This window comes from Trachemys scripta, chromosome 3 (genome assembly GCF_013100865.1).
Source record: "Trachemys scripta elegans isolate TJP31775 chromosome 3, CAS_Tse_1.0, whole genome shotgun sequence".
Lineage (NCBI taxonomy): Eukaryota > Metazoa > Chordata > Testudines > Emydidae > Trachemys > Trachemys scripta.
Genome location: NC_048300.1, coordinates 165,387,682 through 165,402,374, shown reverse-complemented (window position 1 = coordinate 165,402,374; position 14,693 = coordinate 165,387,682). Strand labels below are relative to the sequence as shown.

Below are 14,693 nucleotides of genomic sequence, written 5' to 3'. Positions count from 1 at the left end.
ACCCTCACACCTCCAAGGATCAGCCAGACTCCTGATTCCATACCGGTGGAGATAAACTTCAAAAGAATTAATATTTCCCTTGTCCATTTGAGTATCAGCAATTGGGTGAGCTTCAGCCACTGCTTGGTTGCCATGTACATGTGGAGAACTCCAGCAGGAATTAACTCTTAGAGTACATCTTCACTGCACAGCTAATCTGAGCTCTTTCTTCATATGTGGCACCTGAGCTACAAAAGAAGGAGCTAGTCAAATTCTATCCTTAGATACATCTCTGCAACTTCATTAACATCTATGGCATTGCAAAGATGTAACCAAGTGCTGAATTTGGCTCTTTAATTCTAAAATAGAAAGTCAGCCCATGTGGACACACATCTTAAGAAAAGCCACTTCTTTTTGTTGCAAAACAGCGACACCCACTGGCAGCAACAGTTAAATACCAGGTTGCTCCAGTTAGGTTTTACTTGATAATTGTGTTGTTAACATCTCTTTCTTAAAGAAAATGTATTATAGAAAATGTCATTTAGAGCAATTCCTTACCTGCTGCATCATCACTACTCTCTGAGTTTTCAGCATTTGTGGGACTATCTGTTCTTGGATTATCTGGGATGTAGCCTTCAGGAGGGAGACTTACTGTGTATAACCTTGGAAGCAGGATTTCATTTTCCCTACCTGTAAGGGAGAAACAAAGTGTCTGTCTATTGATTTTGGCATAGATTTGCTCATACAAGTTTTTCACCTATGCATAGTCACAATGGCAATATGACATCTAGGAAAACCGACCAAAAAGATAGAGCATTTCAAACGAGGAGAATTGTCAAATTATTTTGTAAACAACTGGAACAAACAAACTATGGAGGTTAAATTTTATGGTTGCTACAGAAGAATCAGGGAGGACCCTGAAGTTATTCAGAAACGTGTTGTCCCTATTTTCAGAGCTTTCCTTCTTCTAAGCTTTGGAAGGAGTGTCCCCCACAATGAGCCATTTTAGTTATATTTTTTTAAACTGCCCTACTTTCTCCCCCTTTGAATGAAATGAACACTTTTTCTATTAAGTGTTTATTAAAAAAATGGATGGGGAGTAATAAATTCTTTCCCGTCAGCAGAGACAATAATGAAGCAATAGGAAGAAGTGGGGTTCTACTGCCCCATTTGGAAAGACTTCTCAGATGTGGCTGCGGCTCTGAAGGTTTATAGAGAATCTGAAAACCACCACCTGGCCAGGTCTGAATAGTTCCATTCACAGTGGCAGTCTGGGTGTGGCTCAGCTCTGTGCAGAGTTGTGTGGGAGGAGCGTGCCCAGTGAGTTGCCGTTCTCCATTTACATATCTTTTATAGGAAAGATTTGTTATGGTGGTGGTGTTGGCAGCACCTCTTAAAATAGCCACTTTAGAGAATGGGAAGGCTAGCTTTGTTCAGCAGCTCAGAAGAGCAGAGGACTGAAGGGACTGGGAAATGGGTGAGAGTGAGAAGCTGAGGTGTGGGTCAGTAACCATACAGCATCCCTGAGCTTCAATGGGAGGAAACCATTCCATTTCAATACACTAAGGGCTAGACTTGATTTGTCCAAATGACAAGTTTGGAGTTACTACAGGAGGAATTGTACTGAGGGTGGACAATCCTTCCCTGAGGTCCAGGAGGCTCGGGAAGTCTGCACATGTCGCACCATTGTTCTGAATGATACAATGTGTTCTCTCTACAGCCAGCTAACTCTGCAAACTGTGAGGGGCAGAACCATGGCTCTACTTCTCTGTTCTTTTGGAGTGATTTGTGCCCTTGGGAGTAAGAGAAGGACCAGCCTATATGATCCTGAAATGCAGACACTGCCAATGTGGTTGTCAGGTGCAGGGGATTTGGGTAAGGGCTGGCTTTTCTCCCTGAACCAGGGCCGGCTCCAGGGTTTTTGCCACCCCAAGCGGCCGGGGAAAAAAAAAAAAGCCGCCATCGGCAGCAGCTCCACCATGCTGCTTTCTTCTTCGACAGCAGGTCCTTCCCTCCAAGAGGGACCAAGGGACCCGCCGCTGAATTGCTGCCGAAGAGCCCGACGTGCCGCCCCTTCCCCTTGGCCGCCCCAAGCACCTGCTTGCTGAGCTGGTGCCTGGAACCGGTCCTGCCCTGAACCCAGTACTAAACTGCAGCAGTCAGTGCTGTCACTATTGTTATGCAATGATGGTATTTTAACTATTTGGATATCTAGAAAAGGAACACATTGCTGAGGATGCACTTTTCCAAGATCAGATTGCTTTGATTAGGATATCAACCAGGTCAGCTGTTGGTTAGCCTGAAAGGCAAGTACACAGATTGCTGAACCACGCAGTTGGTCGTGTCTCATATAAAATACTCTTTAAAAATAAAGAAACTTCCATTTGATTTGTGGCGCTATATCTCAGCAATAAGGACATTTCAGAGAGTTCAGGGTTTCAGAAAAGCTGTATCACAGTTCCATGCATCATCAGGATGCACCCATTTATTTCTGACAGCATGTTGGAAAATAATTTGCTTTTTTGAGCAAGCCAGAACATTTGACAGATGCTGATTAAAATCTTTTCATTTTAAAGGCTAACAAAGGAAAACAAAGAAATATGATATAAGATATAAACTAATTAATTATACACTCTGGAAAAAAAATCACCAAAATTAATTTTAAACTATTCTTCAATGAATTCATTTCATTACGCTGATGCCAAAACCTTGAACTGCCAGTATTTGGGACTGATTTTTCTCCACCAGTGTTGATTAACGATGAAGTGTTAATCAGTGCTAGAATTAAAAGACAAGGACATCTGAATGTTCTTAAATGTGTTACACTCTATTGAAAAATATCAACGTTTGCTAATTTTTCAGTGCAATATTCTTGGATACTTTGGATTTGAGTCCTACAAAAAATTTTTACTCAAAACATTAAATACAATTTGCAAGGTCATTTTCAGTTTCAATCTTTTGACTCTAGAGTGCCACTATGTAATGATAAGATAATGATAAGCACTCAGTTGCTGATAGATATGCAAGAAAGACTAACATGTCTAATGGTTGAAGAAATTCCATTGAGTTAATTGTGATGACAGCTACTGCCTCATATTGATTTAAAGTAAACTGCAGCACCAACACTGCAGGAATCTCAAGCCTTTTTAGGAAAAGGTGTTTAAGCAAAATATGCTTTTTTTGTGAACGTGTATCACCAGATTCTCCTCAGGACAGCAATAATTACTGTGACAAGGTAGACAAGTGATTAATTCAAGGGGTAATTTTAACTACTTTGAAAAAAATACCATATGGTTACTTGATTTGTGTTTAAATTTGTACTCTTCAATAAAAAGTCTAGGGCACAGACGTATAGATCTTTTAACATGCACAGCATTTTAGATCTGGTCTACACTAAAAGTTAGGTCGACCCTGGCTATGTCCCTCAGGGTGTGAAAAATCCATACTCCTGAATGACATAGTTAAGTCAACCTAACCCCCGGTGAGACAAAGCTAGGCTGACTGAAGAATTCTTCCATTGACCTAGCTACCACCTCTTGAGGAGATGGAATACCTATGCCGATGGGAGAGCCTGTTTGAGTAGGCAGTGTCTAAACTGAAGCACTACTGTGGTAAAGCTGTAGCTGTGCTGCTATAGCATTTCAAGGGCAGATAAACCCTCAGTTTTTGCTAACATTGTATAGGTATATCACCCTTGCCCTTCCTATAGTTCCCTAAATCATTCACTACACTCCTAGCAGCTGTAGCAACTGAGGCGGAGATCTTACAGACAATAGTCTCATTCAATGAGCAACCCTGATTCTTCAGTATACACCATCCCTCCTGTTCACCGAATGAAGCAAGGGTCCCCTGGAAAAATATAGGATTTAGTTACATAACCACAGACTGTTTCATAACGCACATGCACAACAGTGTAGAATTAGGATTGCACAGTTCATTTATACTAGACAATGTACAGGATAAAAACTAATTATATATAACACACCAAAAATACATTGAAATATTAAGATTGCAAAGTCAAGCACTCATAAGTAGGGCCCTACCAAATTCATAGCCATGAAAAACGCTTCAGACCATGAAATCTGGTCTTTTGTGTGCTTTTACTGTATACTATACAAATTTCACGGGGGGGGGGGGGGGGGGGAAACGACACCAGCGTTTCTCCAATTAAGGGTCCTGACCCAAAAGGGAGTTGCAGGGGGTTGCTATATTGCCACACTTACTTCTGTGTTGCCTTCAGAGCTGGGAGGCCGGAGAGTGGTGGCTATTGGCCAGGTGCCCAGCTCTGAAGGCAGCGGCCTGCCAGCAGCAGCGCAGAAGTAAGGCTGGCAATACCATACCATGCCATGCTACCCTTACTTCTGTTCTGCTGCCTTCAGAGCTGGGCAGCGGGAGAGTGGCGGCTGCTGACTTAGGGCCCAGCTCTGCAGGCAGCAGAGCAGAAATAAGGATGGCAATACCATACCATGTCATCCTTACGTCTGTGCTGCTGCTGGCGATGGCTCTGCCTTCAGAGCTGGGATCCTGGCCAGCAGCCACCGCTCTCCAGCTGCCCGGCTCTGAAGGCAGCGCCGCCACCAGCAGCGCAGAAGTAAGGGTAGTAGTACTGCAACCCTCCCCCCACACCACCACCACACTAACTTTGTGACTTCCTCCCTCCGCCCAACTCCTTTTTGGGTTTGGATCCCTACAATTACAACACCAAGAAATTTCAGATTTCAATAGCTGAAATCATGAAATTTATGATTTTTAAAATCCTATGACCATGAAATTGACCAAAATGGACCGTGAATTTGGTAGAGCCCTACTCAAAGGTAGGAAGTGCTAGAATTAAAGGCTGCACAGGCAGAATTAAAGACTACCATCGCAACTGTAATCACATGATCACATACTATTTTTTCCACAGGACCAGTGTCTCCTTCAATGCACAGGACCTGCTCTCAGGATCAGTCAGAGTTGTGTGGTAAAGGAGACTGCTGTCTGCCTCATTTGTTGCAGAAGTTGGAAGGTATGTATTGAATGAAGCAGAAGACTGCAGAAAGAGAACAGAGGTTAAGGCTGTTGAATGCTACCCTGGAGAACTGGCCTCTAACCCTGTCTTTGCCAAAGAGCTCCTATTTGATGCTAGTCAAGTCCCATGAACCAAACTTTTCACAGGTGGTCACTAACTGTGTACACCTAATTTTATGCTTGTCCAGCCTGATGCCCTTGGATTTGATCTGCAGAAGTGCTGAGCACTCACAACTACATCTCACCTCAATAGGAGCTGTGCTTTGAAAACATGAAGTGCTATAATGCTATGTACTCTGAAAAGTCAGGTTGGTCCTAGGCATCTCATCTCAAGGTACCCAAAATTAGTGGACAATTTTAGCTTTAATCTCCCGGTGCCTCAGTTCCCCACCCGTAAAATGGGAATAATACTTCATCTCACAGGGATGCTGTGAAGATAAATTAACAGTTGAGAAGCAGTCAGATATCATACGCACTGAACAATGTTCAAAACACAATATTTAATGGCAGCTCATTAAGTGAGCATTGTCCATTCTGTATACTGAATGAAGCAGAGGTCCTGTGGAAAAAATAGTATGTGGACACAGAATTAAAGACTATCATAATGCATATGCACAAGAGGGTCAAATTCAGGTTGCACAGACAACCTTAATTCTAACATTTCCCAGCGCTTGATTTTACAAATTTAATTTTCTTTTAACATAGTTTTTTGGTTTTGGTTTGGGGTAGTTTTTTGGGGAGATGTGTGTATAATTTCCTAGGTTTTTAACAAAGCTAACCTAAAAGAGAAATTTCATATGTGGCATCATATTGACACACACATGGTTCATTGGCATATTTCACTTCTTCTAAGGGATAGTGTCCAATTCCTTTCATATTTATGTTAATGGAAAAACTCATTTCCTTCAACAAAAGCAAAAATCAGGTGTAATGAGATCTCAAACAGAAAGGTATAAAATACGTCATGGTCCATTTCCCCCGCATATATCATGCGGGGGGGGGGGGGGGGGGGGGGAGAAAAAACCACAGAAAATGTGGACATGGTACAGGTGCTTAATGACTTCACCAAGAAGATTGGTGGTGTTTGGACATCTAACATAGTGACTGTCAGTGAAAATGAGGTAGGATGAGAAGAGGCTAAAATAGGGAAAGAACAAGTTAAAATTTACTTAGACAAATCAGATATCTTCAAGTTACCAGTGCCTGATGAAATGCATCCTAGAATACTCAAGGAGCTGACTGAGGAGATATCTGGGCCATTATCTTTGAAAAGTCATGGAAGATGGGAGAGATTCCAGAAGACTGGAAAAAGGCAAATATAGTACCAATCTATAGAAAGGGAAATAAGGACAACCTGGGGAATTACAGACCAGTCAGCTTAACTTCTGTACCCGGAAAGATAATGGCGCAAATAATTAAGCAATTTGCAATCATCTAGAACAGGGGTTCCCAAACTTGGTTTGCGGCTTGCTCCGGGTAAGCCCCTGGCAGGCCGCAAGACACTTGTTTACCTAAGCGTCCGCAGATATGGCCGCTCGCAGTTCCCAGTGGCCGCGGTTCGCCGTTCCCGGCCAATGGGAGTTGCGGGAAATGGTGCAGGCCAGGCCACCTCTTCCCGCAACTCTCATTGGTCGGAAATGGCAAACCGCAGCCACTGGGAGCTGCGAGCAGCCGTACCTGCAAACGCTCAGGTAAACAAAGCGTCTCGCGGCCCGCCAGGGGCTTACCCTGAGCAAGCCGTGAACCAAGTTTGGGAACCCCTGATCTAGAAGATAATAAGGTGATAAGTGACAGTCAGCATGGATTTGTCAAAAACAAATAGTGTCAAATCAACCTGATAGCTTTCTTTGACAGGGTAACACGTCTTGAGGCTGGGGGGAAGCGGTAGACATGGTATATCTTGACTTTAGTAAAGCTTTTGATACTGTTTTCCATGACCTTCCCATAAACTAGGGAAATGCAACCTAATGGAGCTACTATAAGGTGGGTGCATAACTGGTTGGAAAACCCGTTCCCAGAGAGTAATCATTAGTGATTCACGGTCATGCTGGAAGGACATAATGAGTGGGGTCCCGCAAGAATCAGTTCTGGGTCCAGTTCTGTTCAATACCTTCATCAATGATTTAGATAATGGCATAGAGAGCACATTTATAAAGTTTGCAGATGATACCAAGCTGGAAGGGGTTGCAAGTGCTTTGGAGGATAGGATTAAAATTCAAAATGATCTGGACAAACTGAAGAAATGGTTTGAAGTAAATAGTATGAAATTCAATAAGGACAAATGTGAAGCACTCCACTTAGGAAGGAACAATCAGTTGCACACATACAAAATGGGAAATGACTGCCTAGGAAGGAGTACTGCAGAAAGGGATCTGGGGGTCAGAGTGGACCACAAGCTAAATATGAGTCAACAGTGTAACACTGTTGCAAAAAAAAGCAAACATCGTTCTGGGATATATTAGCAGGAGGGTTGTAAGCAAGACACGAGAACTAATTCTGCCACTCTACTCGGCGCTGATTAGGCCTCAATTGAAGTATTGTGTCCAGTTCTGGTGCCATATTTCAGGAAGGTTGTGGTCAAATTGGAAAGAATCCAGAGAAGAGCAACAAAAATGATTAAAGGTCTAGAAAACATGACTTATGAGGGAAGATTGGGTTTGTTTCGTCTGGAGAAGAAAAGACTGAGGGGGAGATGTGATAACGGTTTTCAAGTACATAAGAAGTTGTTACAAGGAGGAGGGAGAAAAAATGTTGTTCTTAACCTTTGAGGATAGGACAAGAAGCAATGGGCTTAAATTGCAGCAAGGGAGGTCTAGATAGGACATTAGGAAAAACTTCCTGTCAGGGTGGTTAATTACACTGGAATAAATTGCCTAGGGAAGAGTGGAATCTCCATCACTGGAGATTTTAAAGAGTAGGTCAGACAAACCCCTGTCAGGGATGGTCTAGATAATACTTAGTCCTGCCATGAGTGAAGGGGACTGGACTAGATGACCTCTCGAGGTCCCTTCCAGCCCTATGATTCGATGATTTCTTAAATATCTTTTTAAAATGTCATTTCTTATACTAACCATTGATCACTTAAATTACTACTAATATGTTGCCTCTCATTTCCAATCAATTTTTACAAAAAATTAAATTGTTCTCCTAACCTGACTTTTCTTCTATTAAACTGTAGTACTTAACACAAAGCTGGGCATATGCTCCTTATATAAAATTGAGTTTAGAGCAAAAGCATATTGTCAACAGGTATTTATGTGACCCCTTCAGTTTATTATAGCTAAGCAAAGGCCCTAAATTAATGACTTTTGATTCCTCTTAAGGAATCAAAGTACACCTCTACCCCAATATAACACGACCCGATACAACATGAATTCGGATATAACGTGGTAAAGCAGTGCTCTGGGGGGGGGGCGGGGCTGCACACTCCGGTGGATCAAAGCAAGTTCGATATAATGCAGTTTCACCTATAACGTGGTAAGATTTTTTGGCTCCCGACGACAGTGTTATATAGAGGTAGTGTATAAGGACATGAAGCAAATTCTACTCCTTCCCACCCCTCTTACATAATTACTTTTACATTTTCAGGCAGGCTTACAAGTAGTCGGAGGAACTCCTCCCTGTCTTCTTATGGAAGAAAAAAACCCCAGCACTGTCATGTGTCTCTCCTTTCCTCCATTCCATGCATTTGCCTGCAATAAGTTTGACCATGACCAATCAGGCCAGGACATCACCATTTAGAAGATTGGCTTAAAGATATACTTCTAGGCTACTGAGTTTCCTAACAGGCTCCCTATGGATTAATCCAAAATGTATGCTTGAGCAAAAGGATTCATCTGGAACAGTCAACCTCTGAATCTATTAATGTAGATAAGTTTACCCAATGGAAAATTTAAATTATAAATCTTTGGAAGACCAGAAACCAATTTAAAGAGAAAGCAAAGTCAGTGACATCGCTGCTTTTAGCAGGGCTGAATTTGGCTACAAGGGAATCACAAAAAAGGAAGAAAATGTGGCTCAATGCATAATTCTCATTCTGAAGTATGAAGATCATTTTTTACAGTATCCTGGAATTTCTGCACCCCTTTAACACTGAAACAAATGGATAATAGTACATTTTATTGAGCATCAGTTTTATTAATTTAAAATCAGTCCCAATTTAACTACATTAAAAATGTTAGACAGTCTCTGTTACAGGGATAAAGTAGCTTTTAAAAAACTGGAGCAATTCTTCTCTATTTAGTCTCACTTGGTTTTAGATTAGACCCCAGCTACATTAAAGACCAAATTTCTATCCACGAACTGCTAAAGACAACCTTGTTCCTATGGGAAAATGAAGATCACAAAGCTCAGAACAAAGTGTATGAGAGCTAGGGACAAATCATGATTGAGGAGATCCAGCTACAGATCTTTAGCAAATCCAAAGTCTGACCACCTACAATGATAGGCAACAGTATTAGGCCATTAACTGAAATTAAGCTATTCTGTAAATACAGTAGCTTAGTCTCCATCAGCTGTTTTATGTAAAAGGATAAAAACAAATTATAGAGTTAAGTATCAAGCTATTTATCATGTACTTTCTTGTGAATCAATATAGGCTGTGATGTATAGGCCAATTTCCTGCAATATCTTTGGAAGATCTTATTGAATTAAATTTAAATAGCTGTGGAGTCATTTGTACTATAAACTTTGCATTTATCTATTATTGTGGGATTTTACATAACTTCTCTAGGGAGGAAACGTGGCCAGTGTATACCTTGGGAAGTGTTTTGAGCTTCAAAAGGAGTATTTTAAACAATGTGCCAGACAGTATGGAACATGCAGGATAGACAAAATAAAGTGGGTTTCCTAGGAAATACCAAGGGGGAGAGGAATGTAAATTCTCACCATCAGACCTAACCTACAGAAGCTATGCCCTAAGGAGAGGATCACTCTCTGGCTGATTACCTACTCAAAGTCTCTGAAGATCAAAGTCCTAGACCAGTGGTGGGCAAACTGTGGCACATCAGGGTAATCTGTTGGCAGGCCTCCAGGGAATTTGTTTACATTTGCATGGCCGCCTGCAGCTCCCAGTGGCCGCAGTTCACCGTTCCCGGCCAATGGGAGCTGCAGAAAGTGGCGTGGACCACAGGGATGTGCTGACTGCCGTTTCTTGCAGCTCTCATTGGCTGGGAATGGCGAACTGCGGCGACTGGGAGCTGCACGCGGCTGTGCGAATGTAAACCAACTGTCTGGAGGCCCGCCAGTGGATTACCATGATAGGTCGCAGGTTGCCCATCACTGTCCTAGACTGTATAAAAGAAAGGCTAACCTATTCATAGGGGTGCTTGTTCTGAGGTAACAGCTGTTATGAACCTGTAGCCACAGGGAAAAATCCTTTGTGGGGTTTGAGGAACTGACTTCTACCAGAGCTCTTGTTGGAGTGAGGGGGTGATCTCTGGTAAGCTTATTAGCATGCGGGTAAATTCTTTTACTTTTTGTAATATATTTTCTCTTCAATGCTTTCACCTTAAAAATAAATGTGATTGCTTATAAAGAGCTGGGAGGTAACTTAACTGTGGGCAATTACATTGCTACATAGCTTCTGGAAGAAAACAAAGCGAGCCTGCTTAGGCAGTTTGCCTTGCTGGGGAACTCCCAGGGTAGGCAGGGAACTGTGCTGCTTGGAAAAACCCTGGTCAGAAGGGAGAGAGACACGGGTGTCTATTCAACAGAGGTGATGACTGAGGAGCTGGGATCTTATAGTAGGAGTGCTTGCTGGAGAATGAATACAGGTTGCAGTTGCCTTGAACTGTGACATAGGCAATTATATTTTGTGTTCAGCATTATTTTTTCTGTCAGATGTCTACAGATTTCAGACATATTGGGAGAGCACATAGTGATATTTCCAATATGGCTTTATAATTAAGTTAGCACTTTGCCAATTATTTCAGCCAGAACTGTAGATCTCATTGGTTGAATGTTCCTTCCAAAAGTCTAATAATAGAACCCTCTGTCAATCAATGTAATTTTTATAGAATGCAGCAGCTTCAAATCCAAAAGGCCATGTCTATGCTGCAATTTGTTAATTACCTTCAGTGATTAACTGATTATATCATTACTGGGACATTTTCCTGGAACAGTCATAGAAAAAAAAAGTTATCCATAACCCTATACAAAGTACAAGTTTGCTCAAAGATTTCGTTTTTAAACTGAATTTTCTTCTAATATCCTTCCTTACTTTGGATAATTGAAAAATAATCAATATAGCAATTAGTTCCTGTTAAGAACAAGAGTTATAGTAAGAAACATATTTTGGGAAAAAACAATGTATAGTATGCCAAATTCAACACAGATTTACATCTTAAGCAATCCTACTGACTTCAAATAATGATTTTGTATTGTGGGGGAGGGTAGAGGAGGCAGGCACTTGTAAGAGAAGACAATGTCAAATTTGGCCCAAAATGCCCATGGTTTTGCCTCTGAAGAGCAGCTACCACTGGAATGTTATCTAACTGGACATTTAAAATAAGTGACTAGTTTTAAGAAATGGAAATAAAAAGATGCTAACCTAGAAGGCTCCCAATGACTCATCCATCAGATACTCCAACATACCTAATGAAAACAAAGATGGCTAGAGACTAGGCTTCTATCAACTCATCTCCCCAATCTCTTGCAAAAATTTCCCAGGTGTAAGGCCCAGTGGGTCTTGAATCTGGGCCTGCAAAGCTGATCAGTAGCAAACACTTCCACGCTTCCATCCAGTAGCAGCTGTACCTGGCTCATGCTACACAACCCACAATCTGCTGCAGACAGAGACCATAGGAAGTCCCACCTCAGGGGATCCAACAGACAGCAGCCTCATGCATCCTGATTGGCTCCTGCCCCTATATGAATCCAAAGGGGTGTTTCAGGAAGTATCCAAGTGACAGCACTGATCTCCTGTAGCCGCCACGACTATTCCTGCTTTCCTCTCTTAAATTCCTGGCTTTGATCTCAGTTTGATTTGTACCTTGCCTCTTGATCCACACCCTGAAACCGTACTGGGATGCTGATTCTCAGAGATTGACTATGAACTCCTCTGCTATTTCAGCCTCAGGTTTGACCCTGCTCTGACCCTTGGTCCCAACTGCCCTTGTCAGGATCCTGACAGTTTGCCTGGACCACTCTAGTCCGTGGCGAAGGCCTACTCTGAGGGAATATGGAGGTAATGGTCCACTCCCTACCAAGATGCCCGCATAAGTTGATTGCTCCCAGAAGGAGCTCCCCATGCTGTGAGCCCAAGTATCACAGCTTGCAACAGAGAACCAAGCTCTGTGCAGGCAATCTACCTAGCTCAATGAAGAAAATGTGGGACTGTGGGCCCAGCTGGCACACCATGCCGCAGATGCTATGAGAGCAAATGGCTCAGCTGTGGGCGAGAATGCTGCACTGGGGTATGCACTATGGCCTTGTACCCGGACCCAGAACACCTAGTCCTGTGACCCCTTCTCAGAACATTTTAATGGGGACTACCAAAAATTCAGGGGGGGGGGGTTATTAACCAATGCCAACTGCTGTTTCTGCTTCAACCCCAATACTACCCCATCAATCAAGCAAAAGGAAAACTCATTACTAGCCTCGTAATGGGAGATGTTCGAGCAGGGGCAAGGTCCAATTCAGTGCAAGTGACCCGGACGCTATCTAATTGGGGCAATAGAAGGTGGGGAGGCAACGTGGCTCGGGGTGGGGATGAATGGGGAGGCAGTGGGGCAGTGCTTAATTTGCAATGACAGAGGTGCCGGAACTCAAGCTGGGTGGCTGGAGAGCGGCGGCTGCTGGTCGAGCACCCAGCTCCGAAGGTAATGCCGCCACCAGCAGCAGTGCAGAAGTAAGGGTGGCATGGTATCATATTGCCATCCTTACTTCTGTGCTGCAGCTGGCGGTGGTGCTGCCTTCAGAGCTGGGTGGCCAGAGAGCGGCAGCTACTGACTGGGAGCCCAGAGTGCCAGGGCTATGAACTGCCAAGCCTAGAGGTGCTGATGCTCAGTCCCAGCAAGCCCTGGCACACATTAAGCATGCCTATGGCCAATGCAAGGTGCCCTCGAGCAGAGGTGGGCAAACTTTTTGGCCTGAGGGCCACATCTTGGTATGGAAATTGTATGGTGGGTTGGCTGGGGCAGGTGATTGTGGTGCAAACTCTGGGTTGGGGCTGGGGATGAGGGGTTTGGGGTGCAGGAGGGTGCTCTGGGCTGGGATGGAGAGGTTCGGAGGGTGGGAGGCGGCTCTTGGCTCGGGCAGGGGGATTGGGGTGCAGACTGAGTTGGGGTGGGGATGAGGGGTTTGGGGTGCAGAAGGGTGCTCTGGGCTGGGATGGAGAGGTTCGGAGGGCGGGAGGCGGCTCTTGGCTGGGGCAGGGGATTGGGGTGCATGGGGGTGAGGCTCCAGCTGGAGTTGCAGACTGGGATGGGGCTGGAGATGAGGGGTTTGGGGTGCAGGAGGGTTCTCTGGACTGCAATCAAAGGGTTTAAAGTGTGATCAGGGCTGGGGCAGGGGATTGGGGCGCAGGGGGAGGCTCAGGGGTGCAGGATCCGGGCAGTGCTTACCTGAAGCGGCTCTTGGAAACATCAGCCCATCCCCCCTCCAGCTCCCACGCAGAGGCGGGGCCACACTGTTCTGTGCGCTGCACCATCCATAGGCACCACCCCCCATGGCTCCCATTGGCTGCAGTTCTCAGCCAATGGGAGCTGCAGAGCTGGTGCTTGGGGCGGGGGCAGTGTGCGGAGCCCCCTGGCTGCCTCTGCTTCTGGTAGCCAACCGGAGCTGCTGCACAAGCAGAGAGGAGCAAGGCAAGTCCCCGACCCCATTCCCTGGTGGGACCTCAAGGACTGGATTAAAAGGTCCGATGGGCCGGATGCGGCCCATGGGCCGTAGTTTTCCCACTCCTGCCCTAGAGGGAATGAACATAACAGGTAATCAAGTGATCCATCCCCTGTTGCTCATTCCCAGTTAGATTATTATTTTCAGTTTATTATTAGAAATTCCTTTTCCCCCATGGGTAGTCTAGAGATTCTTCTGGCTACAACAGAACAGACATGCCAATACCTGTCCTAGAGGACATTTTGGAACTACATCTCTTAAGCTATTTAAGCTTCTGATAGGTGGGGATATGCATGACTGAATCTGAAGAGAAAAACACTCCCTTCATTCTACTCCAGTGGAAAAAGGACAACACCCAAAAATAAAAAAATATATTTGGCCCAAATTTACTTGATTTACTGCCAATACAGTCAAGGGAGTTACAAAAGGGACAAACTTAGCTCATTATATCCTCTATCCCAGCCAGTTAAGACAAGTCCATTTTATCAAGTTTTTATATATGTACCATTTTTACTGTTTCTTTTCTTAAGATATTAGTTTCCCTGCAGCTGGCTACATTTAGATTTAGAGTGTTTTTACTTACAGCTAATGTTAGCATTTTCTACTCCAATTAGGCAACTGTTACATACTATTAGATGAACTACTTGTTAAATTGTTTTTGGTTGTTGCAGAAGCAAGCAGCGCTCTGACAGCTAAATTATTTGAAATTAAGATGCAACCAAAAAGAGAAGTATGTGTGTGCGTGTGGGTGGGGTGGAAAGGGTCCATCCAGCAGCAAAACACATTTCAATGTGGGGGATTTAAGTCTTGGTGTCAAGACCATTCCTGTGATGGCCAGGGTTGCACGTATAACAGATGTAGCCCAC

The 14,693-nt window shown here is 43.8% G+C and overlaps 1 protein-coding gene across 4 annotated transcripts in view; it reads right to left on the bottom strand.

Moving 5' to 3' along the window:
• The window catches only part of ERICH1 (glutamate rich 1), a 109,475-nt gene that overhangs the window by 56,742 nt on the left and 38,040 nt on the right, over positions 1 to 14,693 (bottom strand). For all 4 annotated transcript variants that reach the window (XR_004645237.1, XM_034766392.1, XM_034766391.1 and 1 more), the window contains one exon: positions 538 to 669. Coding sequence is in view for 3 of the 4 variants with exons in the window: in XM_034766392.1 (XP_034622283.1) it covers positions 538 to 669 (132 nt within the window). In the remaining variant the exon portion in view is untranslated. The remainder of the gene's footprint in view (positions 1 to 537; positions 670 to 14,693) is intronic.